At 42.5% G+C, this 26,010-nt stretch overlaps 1 protein-coding gene across 1 annotated transcript; it reads left to right on the forward strand.

Moving 5' to 3' along the window:
* The first annotated feature begins 414 nt into the window (after nucleotides 1-414).
* xkr9 (XK, Kell blood group complex subunit-related family, member 9) lies at nucleotides 415-3,700 on the forward strand. The gene is made up of 3 exons (XM_019866249.1): nucleotides 415-1,337; nucleotides 1,818-2,032; nucleotides 2,499-3,700. The coding sequence occupies exons 1-3, from the start codon at nucleotides 976-978 to the stop codon at nucleotides 3,128-3,130; spliced, it is 1,209 nt and encodes a 402-aa protein (XP_019721808.1). The 5' UTR covers nucleotides 415-975; the 3' UTR covers nucleotides 3,131-3,700.
* The last annotated feature ends 22,310 nt before the right edge of the window (nucleotides 3,701-26,010 follow it).

The raw sequence follows: 26,010 nt of genomic DNA on the forward strand, positions 1-26,010 counted from the left end.
TATTTTCATGGGAAAAAATAGTCAAATATGAAAAATGCTGATTGACCGTTTTCATCAATTTGCCCTATTTATTTTACATATTCAACCTTTATTTTTCCAGGTAAGGCAATTGAAAACAGATCATCATTTGCAATGGCAATCTGACTGCAGACAGCAGAGTAATGCAAGGCAAAATAAAAGCACATGAATTAATATGACTGATCATGCTACGGCCAATGAGTAAAAAAAAAAAGTTTTTTTTTAGGGTTTATCCTTTGTCAGTAATAAGACGCTTTCTGCGAAAGCCACTCCCATAAACAATGCAGTCTGTTTGGTTTATTAATGACACAAGTCATGATGGCGTTTGACTGACGCATAGCATGAAAAGCAGCTGACAGTAACGATGGCAAGCTGCACTTTGCCTCTTGGGTCATCAGAAAATGAAAATACTCAAAAGTATGGAAACTTGAAAAGAAAACTACGCCATCGTCGTTAATGCTCCCTGGGTTCACATTCCTCCATATCACCGCTGTTTTTGTTTTTTTTTTTTGTTTTTTTTGTGCCTTACAAGTCCTCAAAACCTCAATTGACGAGTCAAGATCCCAACCACGGTTTTCTCTATTTTTGTCTTTTTTTTATGTCCTGTAATCCCTGAAATTTGAAAAGTGACATTTCCATCTGTCAAAGAACACAGCTGAAACTCCACCCATTTGTTCTCAAATGTAGGGTGCAAAAGTAAAACGTCAGGACAAATAAATACCCGAGAAAAGTCCAGATGCCCGAATTCCGTATTTGAACTTTGTTTCTTCCCATAACTGGTGATGACATCACATTCTCGTTAATCAGTCAAAGAGATGCACGTGCACAGGACAGTCACAACATTGAAACCCTTCACTGTAAGGTGGAGCTCGTCACACATTCCGATGAAGAGGACGAGGCGGATTCTGTCTAGGACTTCCACTTTTGATGAATGGATGGCAACGCGTCTGAACTGCTATGCACAAAATTGTCAGATCTGATGCCTCTCGCAGACCAACTCAGATGCTCCAAACGGACATTCGGTACACCAAACTGCGATGGCTTCTAACCCTTGTCGGACTTCTCCTTTACGTCGGGGACATCTGGACAGACATCGGATTGTCCATAAAATACCTCCTGGACGGACAATACATATGCTCAGCGTTGACTTTCTCCTTCGTCCTGGCCGGGCTGCTGGTGACTCAGATTTTCAGTCACGTCTGGTACGAAGATGACCTCGAAGACGCTTTAATGAACCCCCGAGGGCAGGCCACCGTATTGGGAATGTCGAGGTGCAAACTTGTGGTCTTCCACCTGTGCGGCGCGGGGATTTTCACAAGGTAAGGGCCACACCGGTGAGGAAACACCCCCCAGATGGGAGAAACAGAAAGTGCAACAGTTCCTGAGAACACAGGGAGTGCCCCGTTGTACTTTGTACCTTATCGTCAGGTATTCAAGATATTACATAAACTGGTCGAACCACATTGAGAATGCATTTTTTCTCACCATGGAAACATACCTGCCATTGTATTCATCACGTGACCATGCATTGAACTTCAATATCACCGTAGCAATACGCAGGCCGTAAACCTACAACTTCCTGGACCCCGAATCTAGTCCTTACAGACTGGACTTTATTGTGGTTTTAGTTGCCCCTCCACTACCCCGAGGGCTCTATCAGTTCAGATATTTTCGAGCATTCAGTTGTTCTACGACAAATATGTAAAACTAATTGGAGATGCTCTCGAAGTATGCAGATTTTTATCAGCAGAAAACATGGACTTTGACTCTTCTTACTGTATTGACCCTGTTTTTTTTAGGTACTACCACCTACTCAAAAGTGGCTTCAAAGTGGTCTGGAACCTGACTGCTTCCCTTAACCAGGAAGAGAGGAAGGAAGCGCACCACCGCCTGTTTTGCCAAGCCACGGACCTGAGCATGCTCAAACTCTTCGAGGCGTTTTTGGAGAGTGCCCCTCAATTGCTAGTCCAGATCTACATGGCGCAGGACCAAGGCGAGGCCTCAATCCTGCAGTGTAGGTTTCATTCAGAGATGGTTTCCTAATCTTGACTCGGTCTGACCTTCTCAAAGACTCAACCGGTCTCATTTACGTCTCAGCCCATCAGATTCTTTGTCTCGTCTTGCTCTCAAAACATCGTAAGTATGGGTGATATCCTGATGTCAAGTCCTTAGAATCTTGTTCTTGACTTAGTTTTAGGTTGCCATAGTCCGGTTGTAGGACTTTGTCTCAACTCAAAGCTTTGGTCTTGACTTGGACTGAAGCCATATCTTGGACTAGACTCGGTCTCAACTCCTCAAAGTCTTGTTTTCAATTTGGTTTTTCACTTTGTTTCACATTGCCCCTGCCTTAGTCTTGACACTTCAAAATCTTGGGTCTCAGTTCGTCTGGACTTGATTACAACATTAGGAGCAGCACTCTCATCGAAGCTGAAATTTACAACTCAAAATCTCATCTGTCTGTCCTGTGTGCTGCCGTCCAGGTTTTTCTATGGTCTTCTCCTGTTTGAACATCGTCTGGGCCCTGGTGGACTACCGCCGGTGTCTACGCCGGTCACTCCCCCACATCCAGCAGATGCCCTCCGGCTTACCCACCCTCATTTACCTCCTCTACAAACTCTGCACCATTAGCAGCCACATCCTCGGCTACAGCCTCCTCCTGATACTCACCCCCTACTGTGTCATCGCCTTGGTGGCTATTTTGTGGCTACTGGGGACAATGTGGTCACACGTCCTTGGCACCAACTTCTGCTCCACCAGAAGACATGAGTTTGTCTACCGCACCGTGGTTGGTTTCATCCTGACTTTCACCTTTTTTAACGTCAAAGGACAAGACACCCGGATAGAAATGATTGTGTATTATTTCCTCTATTCGCTTATTAACATGACGTCACCGTTACTTTTGGCGTTGTTGAAGCCGGAGGTGCGGACAGAAACGTTCTTCTTCGTGATCGGTGGGGTAATTTTTGGCACCTCCATTCTGGGATTGGTCTTCCTGGTGTTATACTACCACCTTCTGCATCCGAGGGAGGAGAGGCGGCAAGCCGACGAAGTGGACGAAAGTGGAAAGCAAACAGAGGCAACAGGCAGGATGAACAACTTCCTGCAACCTTGATGAAGAGTGAATCAAGATGGCCGACACCATACGTCGGTGATGGCATTCCACAAACATGGCTGACACCCAAAATGGCGCACGTGCTTGAATGGAAATCAGCAACATTTGAATTGTGGCAACTGGACTGTTCTTGGGTTGTTGAAAGCGTCATTTCATTTAAAAAGAAGAAGAAGAAAAAAGACACTCCACGAAGATGGTATGTTTGATGAAAATAACACCTCACAAAGATAGTGGGTATGAAACGCTCAGCTTGACATTGTTTTTTCCTTTTTTTGCCACGATTACAGTACAAGTTGTGTTCTTCGACACACACACACACACACACACATACTGTACATACTGTATAAACATATACACATTGTAGATACGTAAGTGTACATATATACATAGATGTGTGTGTCCTCTACTCTAAATTATATGTAAATTCCATATTTATTCTATTGTAATTTTTATTTATCTGCTCTACTCATTTGTTCTCTCCTGACCACGCTGTTCCAACACAAGAGACTGAAAGTAGGGACTGATCGTAAAGTTGAGTCAAGTGCAATAAAATATGGCATATGATGATGAGTATGTGTGTTACCCAATTCTTTTACGTAAGGCACACTACGTTTCCACGTGTCATGCGAGCTGTAATTCACCCGCTGGACAATAGGTGGCAGTAATGTCATTGTTATCGTCTTGGAGGTTTATTTGACTCCCAGCGAGCCAACAATCTCCGCAATAGTGATTTTTCTCCCTGTTGTAAAGTTGAACAAACACAGTAGGTCAAAATATTGTAGAACAGTCAAATGTTCTTCCTGTCATTCATAACGTAATTGTTGGAAACATCAAGAGAACAAAAACAAAGACGTTAGTTTATTCTTTGTATACTTGTTAAAATTCATCAGCAGTGGAATCAGTCACAGGAATATTATTCTGCCTAATATTGGAATTGGCATTGGCCTCCCCAAAAATCCGTATCATTCAAAATAAAACACAATGGCCACCTTTGTGTTAAGTTTTCAGAACGAGGTCCTTGAGACGACTTTCTGTCTCCTCTCATGATGACGACCGCCCAGTTTTGCGTTGTTAGTTAACACTGCTATTTTGTTTTTGTTTTGTTTCAAACACAGCAATTCCAAGATAGTGATTAGAGGAATCACCAAAAGTTGCTCATATAAGGAGAAACAAGATGACGTCATCCTTTTAAAGGATGGATCATCAACTCCCTCTTACTCCTTTTGTCCAGAATTAATGTAACCGTGTAAACCTGCCAAAAGTGCTTTTATCGGGGGGAGTGAGTGAGGGGGGGGGGGGGTCTTTTTTGGAACAATTTTGCCTGTGTGACTCACCTGAATAGTTAGCGGCAGTGACATGGAACCCGTGGAGTGAAGCATGACCCCGAAAAGGCGAGTCGGGAAAAGTGGTAATGCATAATTTCTGGCACGGTAATAGCTGCTAATCTCCGGCTCTCATCTTGCCCTAATGCGCCTCCAGAAGGACCTGATTTCAGGAGGGTGGGGGTTCGGGTAGGGGGGTTGAAATGAGAAAGACATGAAAATCCATCTCAGTCGGCTCCGTTTGGCTCAGATCTTTTCTTGAGTTTGTTCAAGATGCTGCATGCCCCTGGAAGTCAATTATCAGCCCCTATTTTCAACAGTTTAAATAAATGACATTATTGCTTCAACGGTGCACCACTTATAACATAAATTGACATATAAGAACAGTTGGGGTGTCCATCGATGCGATAAAAAGCCTATTTGATACATATCTCGATAAATGGAGTGGGATATGATTCGAGGTACTTTTCAAAGTGGAATGAACCAATTAGTTTGTGAGCTAGCTAGCTAGCTAGCTATCAAATCAAATCCGATTTTTCGATTCAAATCATTTTTGATCCACCCCATAAAGTGCTGATTGAAAATTTTTCATTTTCTTTACTTTTTGAACATCTTGGCTCTTCCCCTTCAAGTAAGACGCACCCCCCCCACCAACCAACTTTTTCTGCTTGTTTATTTTTCTAAAGCTGCTGCATCCTATTTTTTTTCACATCCTGCAGCAGTCAATCAAGTTCAGAGGCTCTGCCGGCGTGGGTGGTGCCCCCCACAATTTGTACGGGCACAATAAACGCGACATGGCGGGCCGGTTTTCATTAAGGCTTCAAAGTCCATTGAAGGCATGATTAATGAAGCCCTGTAATGTTGCATGTCTTTAATTACCGTAATGCAGCAGCACCTTAGATGCATTAGCGGCTTGAGCTCAGCACCGAGAGTTCCCAGAATTTTTTTTTTTTTCCTTGTTTGGTTTCTATACAACGGTACCGTTAAGGTTTCTTTAATCACGCTGCGTTGCGCACTGACAAATGAGTCGGGGCAGTGACAGATTGGAGAGTGGGCTGATGGTAATTGCATGCAGTGGGCTCGTGTGTGTGTGTGTGTGTGTGTGTGTGTGTGTGTGTGATCAGAGCGTGGTATACGGTTCACAGGGTTCTGTAAATAAAGGAAATTATTCCAAGAGCGTTGCAACAATGTCGAAATTCTGCTCCAGGATCCATCATGTGGGTGAACTACTAGTCAATACAGAAAACGCCAAAGAGTTCAGTACATTGGACTCGATGATGGGGCTCGTGAGTGGATGCTATTGCTCTTCGATAAAGACACAGATGATGAAATCATAACGTGATTGAAAAAAATATATAACTATTGAAAAAAAAAGCTATATAAAAGTCTTATATACAATATAATACAACCACCTTAGCCTTCACTTGAAAAATTCCATTGGGTCCAATGCTAACACACAAAGCAGAACACCACAGACAGACTAAGGAAAAGCATCTCTATGGTGATGTTGCATTGCTTGAAGAAAGAGAGATAATATAAAATTACTCACAGGCATATATTCTTTATCCTCTGCACAAAACGACTAATACATTTGTTTTGTTATAGTACACACAGCAGTCTCGAGGACTATTTTCTTTCTTAAAAACAGATTACAAACACATTTCAGATCAGGACTCTCTATTGGCATAGACTCAATATGAAGTGACAGCGAGTCGAACTCACGTCTAGAAAAAAAAAAGAACCGCGCCGCGGTCACTTGCTACTTCCTGTGAGGCGGGCGGGTCATTGGGCGAGCCATACAGATTAGCGAAAAAAGGCAAGGAGACAAACTGCAGACAAAGCAGAATGGATGGCTTCCACCGAGCTGCTCTGTAAAGCGGGACATGACGCCACGGCCAAAACACGCCAAACTTCTCCAGGCTGGGTTAATCAAGACAAGCTTTCCACTTCGGCCCCCCCCTGACGCATGTGTTTGATTGTGGCCCACCACTACATTTTCCGCATGTGTGAAGTCATTGCTTATACGCAATCGTATTTTTTTGACATTACATCCAGTCGGCCGGGGGTCGATACATATTCGCCTGCAGTGTAAACAAACAGCAACAGTGGACATCATCCATCATCTTGTGTGGTGCCGGAGTCTGCCCAAAACAAACATGGCTTCTGTTTTCTGTTGGTATAAATATGAATATGTGTGTGTGTGTGTGTGTGTGTGTGTGTGTGTGTGTGTGTGTGTGTGTGTGTGTGTGTGTGTGTGCGCGCGCCTGTGTGGTCTAGTGCAGAAGTTAACTCAACCATTTTTAGCCCTCTAGTTTTACTTTATTTTATTTGTATTTAATATTACAGCAGCAAATGAAATCCTGTCCCAATATTTTTACACTGTACCTTTTTTTTTTAAGCACTTTCTTCACAAAATTCCCAGTTGGCATTTTTCCAATCGCAGCTCCGGGATGAATTTCATCCATGAAAATAATATAACAATGGTATATATGTGTGTGTGTGTGTGTGTGTGGGTGTGTGTGTGTGGGTGTGTGTGTGTGTGTGGGTGTCACGGCCGATTAGAGCTCGAGACCGGCGTCTTTGATACTCGCCACGGCGAAATTTGTTCTACATTAAGCTGGTGCTAATGTGATTACAGACATTGATCCATTAAATCTACTGTAAAACTGCGGGGTTTGAACTCAATGCCGGCTGTGAAACAGGAGAGGTACTGTGAAGGATTTAAAAGAGGCTTTGATGTCATATTTAACCCATCTGCACAGAACAGGGGGTATGGGGGTTGTCCATAAAACGGATTTTGGAGTCAGAGAGCCGGACCCCAGCGTGAGGAATGGGTTTTTGACTTCGGGCATGACGAAGTGGGTGCGCAGGAGGGGGGTGTCGCGCTCAGCCCCTCAAGGCGTTTTGGCGGGGCAATAAAGTGACCCAGACTTTCACCCCTAAGTCACTTTCGCTACGGGCCACAAATTTTTGCTGACATACATGAACCAAGAAAGCTCTCACTCCAATGCAAAAGGCAAAGACACAAGGGTGTTTTTTTTAAAAAAAAATTATCAGTTGTGGTTGTTTTGGGTGGTTGGTCATGTCGTTCCAGTGCAAAAGCCAAAGACACAAGGGTGGTTATTTTTTTTTGTTTTTTTTATGATCAGTTGTGGTTGTTTTGGGTGGTTGGTCATGTCGGTAGTCAGTCTGCAAGTTACTTTGTCGTTTATTTAGCAGGACGGTCGGTCTGCTAAGTTGGTCAGAGATGTCAGTCGCTTGGTCAATTTGTCGGTTGGCTCAGTTGGTCAGTTTGTCGGTCAGTCCGTGTGTTAGTTAATTAGTTGGTGGCTCAGTCCGTTGCGCCGTTATTTAATCATTTGGTTAGTCAGTAGGTTAGTTGGCTAGTCAGTCAGAGACCTAGCTAATCTGCTGTTCATTGACATTTGGTTCATCATCATGTCAGTCAGTTAGCTAGCTGGTCCGCTAGCTAGTTGTTCAGTCAATCGGTTGGATGATTAGATAATGAGTTGGTGAGTCAGTCAGTCACACTGTAAAAATAAAACAACTTTTTTTTAGTGGGGGAGCTAAAACATTCATTTAAGTCGAACAACTTTAAAATATAAAAGATTGACATAAATGGCAACAATGTCAGTTAGCAAGTCATCAAGTTGTTTGCTCCCCCCAATATTCTGAGGTGTTTTCACTTCAATCTTGAAGTTGCGGTATAATACAAGGCAAGTTCTGTAAACTTTTTTTTTTCAGTTGTGAAATGCAGGAAAGTCAATTTTCACAAGAGAAAACAAAATATTTTGTTGAATGGTCCATTTGAAAGATTTATCGAAGTGTGTTGCCTTGAAATTTTGAGTTCACACGAGATTTATTTTTATTTTTTTTTAACAGGGCAGTAAGTCAAATATTTAGTTGGTCATCCATTAAGTCAGTCAGTTGGTTGGTTAAGCATTTAGCCGGTCGGTCGGGAATACATCCTAATTGATCAGTGAATCTGTGCTCTCCTCTGTGTCCTTCAAGCCTTCGTGATCATGTGTTCCAAATATCTGCGTCGATATTGTACCGGGCCTCTCGGATTTCCTGGAGAACAGTCCTGCAGACGTTGACTATCTTTATGTGTCAGCCTTTAAATGTCACCTTGTCAGACTGATATGTTGAATCAATAAGAGCCCTATACGAGACAGCGTAGAAAAACATCACTTTCACGTCGGACAATAACAAGCCATCCACACTTTAATATGTGCCTTCAGTTTAAAACTCCCCTGGGTCCCTTAAAGTGACTTTCTGGGTGTACTTCCACTCTTGGCGCATTAAAATAGGTGACCAGCAGATGTACAAAATACATGCAATGTAATTGGAGTATCAAATGTTGCCAAAATGCCCCATTAGAAGTGATAAAACCTTCATTGAAGGATTGTAAAGTGAAAGCAAAATGTTACTTGACGTCTGCGCTGTCGGTGTCTCACTCTCAGCAACAAAGGTGTGTGACTGAGTCATCTCCTTTAATAGGCTCCCCCGGCAAAAGGACGGTGGGGTTCAAACGCAGGCCCCTCGGCAATCCGGCAGAGGAAACGATACCCACTCTGAGATCCCGGCTCGAGATAAAGCGCATTGATGACATCAGCCGCCGTGTGCCCCGTTCTAAGAAAACACAACATCGCTGCTTCGCTTATATTAGAAGCTGGATGGTGGAAGCTAGCGAGGGACAATTGTGCTAGTCAGCGGGGTAGTTGATTGGTTGGTCAGAGACTCGGTCGGTTCATTAGTTTGTCAAACAGCTGGCGAGTAAGTTATTCAGTTGGTGTAGTTTGTCCATTAGTTTGTTGGTTAGTCAGTAAATTAAGCTGGTCCATCATTTGGTCAGACATTCAGTCATCGATTGGTTAGTTGGTTTTTCAATCATTTGTTCATCGCAGTAAATTTCAGCCTCTCTGTCACTTTGTTAGTTTGTGTCACAGTCAGTTAGTTACGTAGTTTATTGTATGTGATTAGGTAGTTAGTGTGTCAGTGAGTCTGGCCTCCAGTTGGTTAGTTAGTTTTCAGGTAGTAATTCACTTAACTAGTCAGTCAGTTGATGAGTCGGTTAGTTGTTAGCTAGCTAGCTAGCTAGCTAGGTTATTAGCTAGTTAGTCTGTTGTTCACACCGTTGGTTAGTTTACGATTTAATTATTTAAACACATTGTTGATTAGCCAGCCACTTAGAGTGTGAGTGCGCAGTCGGTCTCTCAGTTCATCAGTCAGTCAGTTTTTTTTTAGGCAGGCAGTCACTTGGTTGAACCATCAGTCAGATGTTCATTCTGTGGTCAATCGCTCGGTCAGGTAGATGGTCATTTCGTCAGTAAGACCGTCGGTAAGTCAGTCGGACACTCACACGGCCAATCGGTTATCCAGTTGGTCACTCAGATGTCGGCAAAGGGCCTTGATGACATCAGCATCTCATCCATTTGAAGAAATACCGCGTGTCCTCGCGCTAGTCCCTCATTAACATGAGGACTGTGGAAGGCAGTTTGGTGAATAATCAGGTTATCTCCCCCGGGGTGCTGCAGGCCTCAAGCCTTCCCAGTGAAACCACAACATCGGTGATGGCGGCCAAGCCAAACAAGGCCAAGACGGTCAAACGCATCAAAATCAGACGCCGTTTATTTTGTTTCGGGAGACGGACGCAGCAGACTGTAATTTGGGACAAAGACGTCCGTCGCTGGAGGACAAATGCTGCGGGAAGTTGATGAGGGGGTTCGCCGTGTGGGAGGTGAGGCTGAGGGGAGAGCGGACATGTTGTTTTATGCATGACAACTAACAGACTCGCATGGAAAAAAACATGAATGAGCCGCCTTGTTCGGAAGGATGTCAACGGGGAACACTCCCTTTTATTAACACCCTGTTTGACTTAGGATGATTATTGATCATTTCATGATGTCGACTTTGAATTTATGGCACCCACGAGTACTCGCACACATCACGAGGGCTTCTCTGAGGTTACGTCGCCACACAAGGGACTTTCCTCCCAACAAAGAACCAGAAAGTCAAAGTATATGTCATGTTTATATATAATAAGTTGATTGCAAAGCCATTTGCGGCTTTTGCTTTGGATGAGAGGTATAGAAAATGGGAGAATATTTTGGTGGAATATATAAATGCAGTTTATATCCGCCTCAAAAGTGGTTCAATTTGGAGTTGAACCCAAATATGAATTACAGACCTGGCCAGTAGATAGTGCCTGAAGTGCACATATGAGGAATGTTTTTTGAATTTGTATTGTCTTTTTTTTTTTTAACTTCATTTTTTTTTTTGTGGCAGATTTTTTTGAACATTTTCGCATTTTGGGGGGATTTTGTGTAAAATTTCATTCAGATGTATTTTTAAAAAAGTCTCCATTTTTTTTTTTTCAGTTTTTCATGTGAAAGCATTTTGGATCTGGTGAACTTTCTTAGCTCTTTAAAAATAGTTAATCTTAAAAAAAAAAATTTAAATCTGGGTCAGTAGATGGCACTCTTAATGCACATATGAGGTGATGCAGGGACGTGAGCTGAGGCCACACAGGCCAAAGAGACACCTGATAGCACCTCATTACCCATCAGCACTCGAGCACTCATTAGACAAGAGGCCCACCCGAAGCTTTTGTTGGTCTAAAAGCAGCCTCTGTCCTTTATTTTGGGGTATGTATTTTTTATTGTTTTCCCAAGAGTGAGGTTTTATAAAAAAAACACTGGAAAAGTATGAAACAAAAAGGATACGCTTTTGCTTAGCAAAGCTTAAAAATGAACCAATTGAATTAGTCTTGTTTGCGTTTTTAATCAAGAAGCTTGTAATTTTGTGAATATTTTGAAATACCATTTTGATAAATCGGACTTGGAAAACTCTTCAGATCCACGGATGACAGTCCATCGCTTTTATGAAATAATGGGGGAGGTTCATTAATAATTCCTAAACACGGGGTTGGCTTAAACAGCGGGAGCACGGCGGTACAATTAACGTCTCGCCCGGGACAGCGAGCGATCAATGGGGCAGGCTTTTGCTTTTGGGACACTCACTCAATCGGTGGGGTCACATGACAGCAGATTCCGTGAGAGCGCAGGCGGTGAGCCATTTCTTGACACTAAAAGGATGATTGGGTTTCAACATGGCGAAGAGGTTTCATCGCGACAATGCTTGAAAAAAAAAAGGAGGAAATACACGTTCGAATGAAAACGAATATGAAGAAATGCTGATAAAAACGAGGGGGGGGGGTGGATGAAGAGACATGTTGTGATGACTAAATAGTTGTTGTTTATAACACTTTCGATGCAGGAAGTTACCACCTGATGTAGGAAGGGACAGCCGAGTGCTTGTGTCAATATTATGGGAGGCAGCCGCATGACACGCGCATGCGCACACAAGCCCGAGCGCGCAGACGATCCTTAACTTCTAGTTTTGTCGTTAAAATTGAGTTTCGTCATTTTTTCTGGTTTTATCGTGGAATTCATATGATTTAAAAAACGTCTTTAAAAAAAAAGGGTTTTCAAATACTTAGATTTTTGGGAGGGGGAATTTTGTGGAACATTATTTTGACTTAGAGTTGCTGATGGTGTCGTGCGTGGTACATTCGCCGGAATTGCTTACGGGCACCGTGGGATCGCTTCCCACTCAATGACGTTGTGGATGTGGGTGTGAATGATCGTTTATCTCTATATGTGCCCTGCGGCTGACTGGCAACCGGTTCAGGGTGTAGTCTGCCTTCTGTCCAAAGTCAGCAGGGATGCAACTCTGTTCATCATAAGCAGTGTTGAAAATGAATGAATGGATGGATGGATTATTCGGACTAACCAACTGACCAACCATTCATACAACCAACCAACCAACTGATTAACTGACTGACTGACTGACCAGCTAGCTGTACGTATCTCTGACCGCTGGACCAACTGACTCACAGAGTAATTAACTGACTGACAAAATGACTACCTATTCAATGGTTGACGAACCAACTAACCAACCAACCAACTGACCAACTACTGAGCCAGACACCCGAACCAACCGGATAATCGAGTGACTGAGCAACCAACCGATCGAGCGACTAACTAAAAAAAAAATTTAACCGACCTGACTGACTGAATACTTGACTAAGTGCTTTATCCAACAGGAAGTGACGGCCTAGTGCTTTTATTTAATCATTTCCACAGGACAGGCGGTGCATAACACACACACACACACACACACACACACACACACACACACACACACACACACACACACACACTTACAGACTGCAGTCAGTCCAGAACGTCTCAGCCTTGCCTCTGTTTGGATAAGCTCGATTTTCACAACTGGAAAGTCATCAGCCTGAGTCGGCTGCGGCTTACATATCAACATTTCACATTTGAGCAGGTATTAAAATCACACCGTTACTTTCTCACACAGGCGCGCGCGCACACGCGCACAGAGACACACACATTTGAGAGAGATGATTAAAGACGGTGGAAAAGACGGATGAGGGATTAAATTTAGCGCATGCAAGGCGCCAGTCAGGACATACCGGACTGACAAACACGGCGTTGATGATGGCGATGATTAATGGACGTCATATTCAATAACCTACAGTGCACACGAGGATGCATACAGGCACATTCGCTAACCGGCACAGAGAGGCGGGAAAATTATTTTTAGAATACTCATCTTTTGCAAGATGTGTTTTTTTTTCTTGTTTTCCAAAAAATGTCTTGAGCAATTATAATGCTAGACGAATGACGTGTCAAATAAAAATCGTGTTTGGTGTTTGTTTTTTTTTTTTAGTTTTTGTGGAAATCATCAAGTTTAAGGTTTTGTGATTGTTTTAAATATTTTCAGTTTACATCCAATTTTCAAAGAATACTTTTACTTTTTAAAAATTTCAGGGTTGTTTTTTTAGAGTTTTTTTAACCCCACTATCTCTGTTGATATGGATTTTATGCAGATACATTTTTTAAATCATTCAGTTTCTTATCATTCAAATAAAAATATATATTTTTATTTTCTTTTTATTTTCTTGTATACGTTTTTTTATATACTGGCATTTTTTTGCACAATCTGGATTTTTTGTGGAATTTTCAGATTTTTTTTTTTAACCCTTTGAGGCACAGCGGTTACCACAGCTTATCATGTTATCAGGTTACAGGGTGCATGAAAGGGTTGAAATCAGATTTTGGAGGATATTCCAGTTTGGGTCGATTGTGTTTTCTTTATGATTTTCTCCCATGCATTTTTCTGTAACCCAGTTCAAAAACAAACAAACAACCCCCCCACCCCCAAACAGAATTATTCCTAAATAAGGACATTTTACGATTACTGAACACCTTTAGCCGGCTTCTGGAGCCTACGAGGCCGTCAATCTGCGCTGTTGGAAGCAGCCAGAGGTGACTCGTGGAGGTGGGGGTGATGTTGGGGCGTGGATAGGGAAAGAGGGGGCGGGGGGGGTCACATGACAAGATAAAGATATCAGCACCAGACCGGACAAGGGCAAAAGAACATATTGATGGAGAGGCTTGCCGACACCGGAAAGCTGCGTTTTAAAAAGGATCGCTTACTCATGGATTTGTGGAAAAAGGGGCGGGGCTTAACCTCACACTCTTACCATTGCTAAAGCACAAGGCTTCATCTTGGAGTTTGAGCATCAGCGTGAACCATTAATGTTTCTCTGTTACGCCCCCCCCCCCGGTTCAGTCTGGCTTTGACTTGTGCTTAAATCGCACAGGAGTTGGAAACACTATAAGCAAAAAATGTTGTTGGACTTGTCCAGTCGAAAGAGTATCATTTTAGTCCATGTGTCTGAGGAAAGTCATAAGTTGCATTGTTAAAATCATTTCAACATGTATGGCACGATAAGGTCAATTTATTCTTTTGGTTTTAGATCACTGATAAGATGTTCAGAATATCGATGCATGGTATGTAATTTGCTAAATATTTGGCTAGAGCAAGCAAAAAACAAAATAATCCCGAACTACAGGAATTTGGGGGGATTTTCTAGATTTTTTTCCCCCCTAGATAATTTTCCAATAAATGTTGGTGCATAGGCCAAGGAAACTTCTGGCATTTTCATGCAATACAAAGAACACATACCAAAATTATGTGATTTATTTTTTCCCCCCATAACGTTTGAAAATATATATTTTTGCCTAATAGTGTAAAATAATTGCATTGAGCATACCGCCACGAAAAAAGTTTTTGTAATGTGTGCTAATTCGTAATAAGAAAAAACGTCTCTCTTTAAAATGATACAGTACCTTAAAAAAATACACAGAAATGAAGTACAGTCATTAAATTGAATTCAAAATAATTAATCCAATGCACATTGTGCTACTCATTCTGGTTTGTGTACTTTGGCGGTATAAGACAGGATACAAAATACTGCAGTGGCAACTCAGCTCCTCTCTCGGCTTCTCAGTACGGCAGTCATATTAATTCTTCGTGGGGGACAAATAATACACACCCTTAGCATTGTAATATTACCTCTCTTCATTGGTGTTGCACCGTTTTTGTTCAGCTATAGGTTGCTTGAAGAGGAACACCACCAGAGAGATGCTAATTGTTAGCCAATGTGGCTATGGAGTTTCCCACTGTATGTTAGCATTAAGCTAGCAGACTGTTTGTTTGACACTATATGCATTTTTCTCTGTTTTATGTAACATAAGTCCCTCGATCCCCCGCCCCCTTGTGCCCCTTGGCCCATTATAGCCCCTGGGTCCCTTGTACCCGTCGCAAAGCTTCTCCACGTCCGCCTCCCCCTTCTGTCACATACCCACTGCCTTGTCACACCCCAGGACTGATGGATTGTCAGGGTCACTAGTTCAGCTGTGGAGTTCAAGCCCGCGGGCTCCACCCCCCCCCCCCCCCCCCCCCCACTCCCCACCAACAACACACAGCAGTCTGCCTCTGCCCCCACCACTCTGCACCAAAGCCGGGCACTCAGCTGAGAAAACTCATAATTCTCCCCTGAGTGTCTCCCTCCGCCTCTGACACCCACCCGCAACACTTTCATTCCTTGCAGGGCCCTCAAATAGACCCCGTCTTCCTGGGGCCACATAAATCACCACGAGGGGTTGAGAAGTCGGGGCGCAGAATCAGGAGTCACCTTGTGGCGGCCGATCAGTCAGAGCAGTCAAGGCGCCGGACAGTTATCTCTTCATAATGGCGTCTCTGGAGACCGTGTCCACTTTAAATCATGAGTACCTGGACTAAGTGACCCCACTTTTGGTTCTGCCGATTTTTTTTTTTTTTTTTGCTTTGACTTGTGAGCAAAGATACAAGCACTGTGAAATGTGCAATACAGAAACATTCAAATAATCCATAGGCATGTTTTAATAGCATTCATATCAGTGATATTTTTAAGGTTTTTAAACGTGATTTTTTTCAATGATCCAAACACATTTAAACACATTTTGAGAGAAAGCAAGAGAAATGGATTACAGAAAAATAGAAACAGTGTAACGATCCCTCTGTGTTTGTAGTAAACAACTCATTTTTTTCCCTCAAACTTATCTCACACTACACATCAATAATCAGGCGCAAAGATGTACAAAATTAAGCTACAGCCTTGGGTAGGCAAAACCAAAAAAGCAGGATTACAGAAAATGACATTAAGTAATCTTCAACAAAAACTATTGTGCTGAAATACTTCCTGTTTTTACTCTTCTTCTTTCAAACGTACACGGTCTCAAACTAAATGCTGTGCGACTAGTGGTCAATAATGGAACTACACCCAACGTAAATGAGAGTTCGATCAAAATAAACTTATTAACTGTACAAAATCTGGAAAAATCGCAGGACCATGAACCTGGAACCCGCGATGGTGGCGGGGTTTTAGTTTACTTCAAAAAAAGAGGACGTACAACCTGACTGTCAAATAAAGAGAATTCCACTGCATTTATGCACTTTCTGTCGGCTTAAAACGCAGATTGAAAGAAGATTCAGATATTCAATTATAACTTTCTAATCTCTTTGCGAAAAAAAAGGCTGATCTTGAAAAATACTTCGTTTTCATTTGTTTCTCAAATGTGCACAGCGTTAAAAACGGCAGTATGACCCCCATCTCGTGGCCAACGGTGGAATTACACACCAAATGAACAAAATTCAGCGCGAAGTGGAGAAAAATCGTCTGCGGAATGGAAATGAAAGTGGGCCACTGTCTGAAAAATTCAGACTGTTTTTAATTCTCCAAAATTTAATTTGTCAAAGGTTTTCACATAATTCCGGCAAAAACTATCAAAAACTAACAAATCGTAATTCTCAAATTCCACCCATCTATAGTAGATGCTTATGGACATTTAGATACACGATCCCCGATCACTCAGCTCCGGACCACATGGCGAGGTACAAAAGGGGATCTGGAGAGTTTCGGCTTGTGGAGCTGAATCGACATTGACACGCTCTCTGCTCTCATGCTAATAGCACTGAACTGACGAGGCAGGAGGAGGCCAGCAGACTTTGGGTGGTGCTGGGAGTCCAGTAGTTTTGAAACGTGGCAATTATCAGCATTAGCCCGCTCCCCCTCAACTGACCCGTATCGTTAAAAGTCAGCGGAAATGGCAGCAATCAGAGCCGATTTCCCTGCGAGAATGCGGGACGGGCTGGACACTACACACAGACCCACGTACACACACATCCAAGAGATATAGACGCTCAGGAATCCTGACAGATGGAAGCGAAGCGGGGCCGAGTCCCAACGTAGCCAGAATTGCTTTGGGATTGACTCACAATTAAGATATCAAACGAGATCACGGCAGCTCACTGACAGCTGCTGCAATTGTTTGCACCTGAACAGCACCCCCCCCCCTCACCCCTCCCACATCGGTGCGCTACATACGTCTGCAATGGATTAGGCCCAGTCGCGCTGGTGGCCACATTTTCACTTTTGCACTCGTGATTTAGTCCAGACTCTTCTGCCTGGCACGGCACAATCTTTCTCATTGGTCTGGAAATGTTGGCCAAATTGCTATGCCAACTTTGTGGAGGAAAAAAATTGTGCCTTGAGATTGAATTTTAAATTTTTTCTCCCACATTTGTAACTCAAATAATCTTGATTGTTGAAATGAATGAAAATAGCCCAACCCTGCCACCTCCGCCACAAAAAAATGTTTGCGTTTATGTTTTTAATAAGGAAAATAGCACTATTATACTTGCTAAAAACATAAGAATAATAACAAAATTAAATAAAATGTAAATAATTAAACAGTTTGAGCGTCATCATTTAATGCTACAATCCAATTCATTGCGCTGCACCTTCTGTTGGACCCGCCTTGGCCACCAGGGGCAGTATAGTTATTCTCGCATTGTCAGTTCAGTATTGCTAAAAGGTTACGCAAAATTTGCGCATCCTGTCACTCTACCCCAACAAAAGCATCCAAATAAAGCTCTTCAGTCAATAAAGCACATTTAGTCCTTTAAAGGTTTAAATTCAAACTCAAAATGCTTCATACAATAAAGGCATGTCAAGTCACGCTTAAAAATAAACGTCTGCTAGCTTAATGCTAACGCACAATCCAAAATGCCTTCGATGGGTTGATCGTCTTCCATTAACAGTACTCCCCTTAACGGCGTCATTGGCAAGACAGGTCAAAGCATCAGAAAGGATATTAAAAAAAAAAAAAAAAAAAAAGAAGAAGAATGAAGAGGAAGCGAAGGGTGCACAACACACACATCGCCTTGTCTGGCACAGCGGCCTCCCGCTTTCCCCCCTGTGCCCACTGCCAACTTCCCTGGAGCCAGGCCAGTCCCTATGGACACTCCCCCGGATGCTTGTGTGCTTCCACATTGGCTTCCAGTGTGTAACTGGAGCCGGCCCTTTGACACAGTACAGGTATGTTCCCCTGTGGCCCAGATTACCCCGGGACTGTGTAAACAGCCGGGCTAATCTGAGGAAGTATCCTGCCCGTGAGTTTGCCAAGCCTGCCCGAGCTGACATGACGGCCATTTCATTGGGAGCTTCATAAAAAAAAAAAAAAAAAAATGAAGGTGAAGATGGCACACCTCCACTTTATCGTATGTACCCCAAATCTCACATCAAAACAGTGTTTCGTGTATTATAGGCATCATGTTTAGCCATGCTTATTTAAATCAGGATAAAACAGGTAAAACCTTTGCATGCTGTCTAAAATGTCACATAAAGTTAATATTGTCCATATTTGGCTGACATCTTCAATCTCCCCTGCAAATGGTCAATTTTTTTACCTTTTGTGGAAAAACAATCATTAAAAAAAAAATGGAACACCTCTCCTAGTTCACCTACATGACCATTTGGGATCCATTTGACAAATGTGTTTATTTGAAAAGACAAGAAATGAATATTCTGTTCAGGAGAGCGCCACAGATTTATGACGGCGTTTTTCCATCCCTGGAAAAACGTCTCCTATCTGGATATCAGCCGATCAGCGAGGCAACTTGACATCCCAACCTAGACGTTTTCATTCATTGATATTATTCAAATGCCGGAGCCATTCTTAAATTAATCCAGGTTCATTTACGCACCCCAACACCACACCTTACCCCGTCCCACTCACTATGAATGGGCCCACTGTTGTTCCGGGCCACCCACTCTTATGGGAATCCGCAGTGAATTAGAAAATCTGTCAATGCCCGGAGAGTACGGATACACCACGCTGCTCCACCTGTAAGAGAAGCGCTCTTTTGTCCGAGTTCTGGCGCTGCTTACCTGAGGAGAGTTAACCTCGAGGTCAATGACATCCCCGCCGAAGTTTCATGACTGGCTGGGCCTTGGCGGGCGCCGTGTGGAGGACCATTGTTGTTCAGAGGGGGAGCCCCACTTCCTCTTGGCTCGCCCCTATCGCATACCTCTGGGAAACGGACCTATGAACACCAATGGGACCTATTCATTTAAATGTTGTGAATCTTAGCCTCATCAGAGTTCCACTGTATTAGCGTTTTTTTTCACATCACGACAGAGTTGCTGCCAAGCAGTCTTTAGTTTATCCTTCCACCGTTCATACGATAAATCAGGGGTGTCGACTCATTTTTTTTCGCGGTCCACTTTGGAGTGAGGTCTTCCCTCGGAGGGCCGTTAAGACATTGAAACTGGATAAATGTTAAATCATCACATCATATGATTACTTGTACACAAAAAAAAAAAAAATGATGGTTCACTAGTGTTCAGTTGCTCAAGTGAGTCTCAACAGGATAACAAACTGATTGCAAAATGTCACCGTTATTTATCACGTATGACAATTTGAGATTTCGGTACAGATTTAAGCAAGGATCATGGAAGTTGACAACGATGATATGCTTTTGTGGGCCACATAAAATGACGTGGCGGGCCAGATCTGGCCCCCGGGCCTTGACTTTGACACCTGTGCTAGAAATGCACCTTACACAGGCACGTGCACACAAATACCCCAAGCGGTCTATTTTTTTTAAATAGTCGACTAGTTGGAAATCCCCAGTATAGAAAAAAAAAAACACATCAAAGATTCTCTACATTGTTAAAAGTCGGCGCACCCCCCTCAACAGTACGCCGCACCTAAAACCAACGTCAAAACAAAGTGAAGTTTTTGCACTTAGCCATGGTATTTAAAAGTAAGCATCCCAGATTGCGCTGTCATTTACCCGTTGCGCGAATCTGCGGCCCCTCCACATGGTATAAATCATTTGTAAAGCTGCACGCAAACACATAAACAAACACGCCGAGCCAATTAGCGACGCATGCAGAACCACGACCGGGAGTCACAAAGGATAAACAAATATTTGCGTTTATGCCCGGCAGGAATACTTTCAGGATGAGTAGTTGGGGATTTGTGTTTCACGTCCCAATGTTATCTCCCGTGCCATAAACAAATTCAAGCAATCAGGCCAGCGCTTTATTTGATTAATTCCATCTTTGCGCACCGCCGTACGCAAAGTAGACACATCATTAGAGGACACGTAGTGCGGTGATATTTGCGTGGGATTTGAGCAGCATGTAAATGCGGAGTGGACGCGGCGCTGTTTGTTTACCAGCGACTGGAAAGCAGACAAAGTGTCTTTTGAAACAGGACAAATGTTACTCGATGCAGGTTCGATTTTATTTTGAAAGCGCAAAATGAAGCAATGGATTATTTTCCATTTCATTTGATTTGTAAGGAGGTTGTGTTTTTAGTTGACCGCGAGGGGAGACCGAACAGGCAGAAGTTAATGTCATATCATATTTACAAGAGTGTTGATGAATGAAATGCAATTTCAAATATTGAAATCAATTCATCTAATTCCATTTCGTCTTGAAGTGGGATTTTGTGAAAGTGGTGACGCAAGTGGCAGAAACTTTAAGTGTCATTTCATTAAAGATAAGCAAAACATGTCTGTATAGTAAATTGGCAAAATGGGGAAAAAAATGCAGATTTATTTCAATCCAATTGTTTGCTTTTAATTGGTAATTAATAAAAATGAATAATTTTAATTCGTTTTAAGTTCACCTAAAATAGAGACAGAATAGAGCATGCCACAATTAAATGTAAGGTCATTAAAAAAAACATTGTTAAATGAAAAAAAAAAATCAAATAAAATTTCATTCAAAGTATTTGTTTATTTTTATTTGACTGATATATTATGTAGCATATTTAAGAACTGTCAAATTTTAATTGAATTACATTTAAATTCATTTGAAAGTGGAATTTAGAATGAGTTTTTCTCCTTTTCCCATTTTTTTTCTTGTTTCTTTTCCTTTCCATGTAATTTTTTTGTGACGGGTCATCTTTATAGTTCACTAAAATTCTTTTTTTTTTTTTTTTTTTTGTGGCACGTGTTCTCTGATGATAATGACATCCGTGTTTGTCCCTTCTGCCTTTCTTGGCCAGCTATGTCGCCACCGCATACGCGGGGCAGGGGGGTGAGCAGACAAGGGGGAAGTGCGCATGCGGAGTGAGTGGCAAGGTTGGCGCTGAGGCCTCAAACCAAAATAGGACACGACTTGAGCTTCAATTTTTAGCAGCGGCAAGGGCAGAGCGCCCCGCGATGACTGATGAGCGCGAGCCGCCGCACCCCCATGATGGCCTCCTGCAGCTCTACCTGCCACTTTATGCATGTCAATCATAACATGTCATAGAGCAGTGTTTATTATGATAGATTAATTTATATCTTGTGTTTGTTTAGAAAAATTAGTTGTGAAAAAAAAAATTGGGCATATTAAATCAGGATCGCAATATTGAGGGGGGGGGGACCCGCGATTGGATTATTTTTCCAAATTGTCAGACTTGCTTGTAGTAATTGAGGTCACAGCCTCTAAAGACGCACCCGAACAAGCCCGCCGGCGTTTTTTGTCAGCGATATGCTTGATGACGAGTTTGGCTGACGCCTGGATGTCACCTGGACTTTGTCTCCCGGTCGCCTCCTTGGGCTGATTCCCACATCCGCCCTTTTTTTTTTCTATAGTGAGAGCGAACAAAGCATCCCCGAGCTGCTGGCTATTTTATACCCTTTCTTTACACCTTTTTCCTGGTCTGTGTGAAAGGTACATCATGATAGCTTGGCAGAGATGAATGGCAGCAATAATTCACAAGAAAAGTTGAAGAAATGCTTGTTGCCTGCAGGCTTCTTGGACAATACACCGAGGGCCTCATTGTTGCTATGTGGCATTGTTGGGGTAGCATAGCGTGACGACTCTTAGACCTTTTCCCGCTTGCCTGCAAAAGCTGGCGTTTCCCCAATTTTTTTTTTTTTTCATCATACAAAACATCAGTAGGGGCAGTTCAGGAAGTGGACTGACAGGTTAAATTAAAAACATGTTGGTGGCAAAAAAAACCCAACCCGCCCTCCAAAAAAAAAAAAAAAAAAAACAAGTGCCATAAAAAGGTTCCAGATAAATAAAAAAATTTTTTAAAAAAATTGAAACGATACATCACAGTAGTAGTAATGGAACATTTTTATCTCTATTAAAATGAGAAATTAATTTAAAGTTAATGAGTGATAAAAATAAATTAAAAAACTAATTAAAAAAATGTGATTTATAATATTAACTATAAGTCACCTTTTTAAAAGAAAAATATAATCTAATCGTGGAAAAAAAATACAATAAAATATAGAAAAATCATAATGATTGTTTAGCCAAGTTATTTAAAGCAAGCAACCCATAACAAGGGTAAAAGTATAATACAATAAAATAACAAAGTTTTATAAAGCCAGGCGCAATAAATTCCCCTTGTCAATGGTATAAAATATGAGAAACAAAAGGAAATGGATTCAATCCAAATATTTAGTCCTGTTATTCAGTCCGCCGGATGCGTTCAATGTGGCGTGGTTTTAGCTGTCCGCAGTCGAATGTTTGGTGGGCCACTATTTTCTATCCTGTTGTTTCAAAAATCACTTTTGAATCATAAAAAACAAGAAAACAAAAAAAAAAAAAACGTCAACGCCGTCAAGCCACAATATTCTCCCGGGCAGATAATCAATGCCATGGATTTGCCACAGATTAGACCCTGGCCGCTTCTTTTCCTCTCTCCGACATTCTGACCGCTCAGTGAAGCGTACACGCGGATTTGTTCATTGTTATTAAGCGTCCCTGCATCCTTTCCTCTTCCCGCAGGTCTTAACTGTGATGACAATGCTTTCCATGGCATGCTCATGATTTCCAATTCCCGTAAACAAAGCAGCGCTTTCATGTAAGCACAAACTACACAGTGAATACCCTCTAATAGTGCATATCAACGGCTATTAGGAGCAAAAAGAACAACTAAATAGTACCATGTGAGCGTTTTGGGTTTGGGGAAGGTCTACTTAAAAACTATTAATGCACAGGACCAAAGTTAAATGGCCTTATCCCGCCACAGGCCACCATGATTAAAGGATTAGAATGTTTATTTTTTATATCTTGCACAGTATATAAGGTCCAATTAAAAAAATGGTGGTGACCCTTGAACATAACTAGCCCCTTAACTAGCCTCTTTAGCTTCATGGCAGTAGCGTAATGTTTACAGTTTGGGCTAACGGGCTAGCATTGTTATTTTTAAGTGTCATAACTAGCCCCATAACTAGCCTCTTTAGCTTAGTGGCAGTAGCATAATGTTTACATTTTGGGCTAGCGGGCTAGCAAAGACAAAGCATTGTTATTTTTTATGTGTTTTTGAACTTGGTGAAGGGCAAAAAGTGTACCTCTTTACTTTTGAGGTAATTAACCGACTATGTAAACGGTCATATAACTTCAGCATTAGCAAGCTAACAAAGCATTATCTTACCGGTAATAACAAGTATAGTTTATTGTTTACACTGATGTTGCCAAAAAGCCACCTGTTAATTTGTGGTTATGGAAACTGACCAACAAAATCATTCCCCTCAACTACACATATATGAGACAATATTTACAACAGTTACTTCCTCTGCTTTAAAGAAACATAAAATGTATCAATTAATTCAACAGTGACCCGCCAGAAAAGTGTCTGCGTCGTCATTGGCAAGTTGATGTTTTGGGGGGCGTGGCCAAGCACATTGCATCAACAGCCCCGCATTTAATCTGTAAAGTTATCGGATGAATGAAACATTTCGGGTGTATGTGACAGATTGATGGAGCTGTCAAATTCCACCCAGTCGCCGGCACATCTGCTCATTCGATCCCGGGTGCGCAAATAGAACGCGAAGCATGTCGCTGGCCATCATCCCAGAGTGTCCCACTGACGGTTCGTGATCCGCTCCTGCGTCAATCGGCCGGAAGGATAGGCCTACATTTGTCGACCTGTCAGCGGCCATGCCTTGTAACTCAATGCGGCCAGGACCGTTCCTGCTTGATAGTCATGGGCCGCTCGAAAATGTCTAAATGCAGCAGCGCTGACCTTCCTCCAAAGATGGAGCCTGTCTTTTATCAGTGCCCATTAAAGGGGACATGGGTCCTCTTTGTACGTGTGTGTGTGTGTGTGTGTGTGTGTGTGCGTGTGTGTGTGTGTGTGTGTGTGTGTATAGCCAAATTAATCTTCATGAGTGAGCACGAGCAGGTGTTAACCTATGTCACTACTAATCACCACGGCAACAGACTTGTGACACCTGGACGGGTCACAACTGTCTACTGGACGCACACAATCAGGTTGTACAGGTTTACCAACTCAAATTAGCTGACTCGGACAATTCGTTTTTGCAGTCGTTCCTCGCCACATTGCGTTTTTCTTTTTGCGGATTCACTGTACCACGGATTTTTAAATCATGACATATCGACGGGATTTTGAAGTGATCATTTTTGCACATGGACCGTGACGGAAGACTCGCCTAGCAAGAAGTGTGAGCCAAGAGGAATGAGTGCAACAGAGAAAAGAAAAGGTTTAATATGTCCAAAAGAAAAGATGTCATATATCCACTATGCTAAAGTACATATCGTTAGCTTCAACATAACATACCACCACTTGTTAGAATGCATTTTAATCCCTCCACGGGTGGTTAAGGATAAATAAAGGTCTCACTGCACGTTCAAATAGTAAATGTAACAACATGTAACAAGCACACGAAGAACAGAGCACAAATTATACCAAATAAATCAACACGCAGAGTGGCTAACGTTTAGCCACTTAGCCAGTGCTATCCCACGTCAACAAGGCTAACTCTAGTCTCTCATTCGCTGACTTCTCCTCTTATATTTTATGTGTTTCAAACTGTAAATCGAGACAAAAATCAACGTCGTATAGTCGTGACGAACCAGGACAAATTCCTTCACCGATACAGAGTAAAACAGAGGCTGGTATTGACAATACCAATGCTGACATTTCCTTATCGAGCTTAATTGTTTGCTTCTTTCTAGCCTGATGATATACCACCACCCCCATTCCCACCCCCACCTCATTTTGACTCAACATTTGGCCAGGATATGGACACTTATGGGCTTTAGTATCGATAGAAGGGACATAAAACAACTAAATGAGAGTATTATTGTCAACAGGAGATAAAAATCCATCCTTGAGCACAGAATATAATTTTTAATGCTGCCTTAAGTCCTCTGCAGGAAATGCTAGAGGACTTTGCCATGGAATGTGGGGCTCCCACAAGGCCATACTGCATGCGGGTGTGTGTGTGTGTGTGTTGGTGGGGTGGTGGTAAGGGGGGGCTGGTTTTGGCTGCCACACGCTCGGATTGCCAGGGGTCGCTGCCCCCGGAGCCCCAACCCTTCGGCTCTAGACTCTGGACAAATGATTTGCGGGGAGGAATGTCAAGCGTTACAGGATACTGTCTTAATTTTTTTAAAGGGAAAACAAATATATATATACAGTATATATACATATTTATATATTTTTTTCTAAATATTTTTTATATGTAGAAGTAAATAAATAAATGACCCCGTCTATGCCTAAAATCAGCCAGGGAAAGGGGAGAGGCCGACGTAATGTTGGCGGGTTGCCCCCCCCTTGATACCCCTTTCCCCTTGGGCTTTCAAGTCGTCTGGCGCAGCTGTCATCTTTCTAATCATTTCTTTATTTTGCAGGAAGAGCTTGTCGCCAGGGGAAACACGCCACTTCCGGCTAGTCCGAGGGGGGAGAAACCTGAGGCCGGGACCTGCGACGTCTGCAGCCGACATCACGAGGGAGCGACGCCGCCTTTCATCCCGCCTGTGTTTCTTTGCTTTCTTTCGCCTTCTATGCACACAGTCATCAGGATCACCGACCGCCC

This window comes from Hippocampus comes, unplaced genomic scaffold (genome assembly GCF_001891065.2).
Source record: "Hippocampus comes isolate QL1 unplaced genomic scaffold, H_comes_QL1_v1.1 scaffold3, whole genome shotgun sequence".
Taxonomy (NCBI): domain Eukaryota; kingdom Metazoa; phylum Chordata; class Actinopteri; order Syngnathiformes; family Syngnathidae; genus Hippocampus; species Hippocampus comes.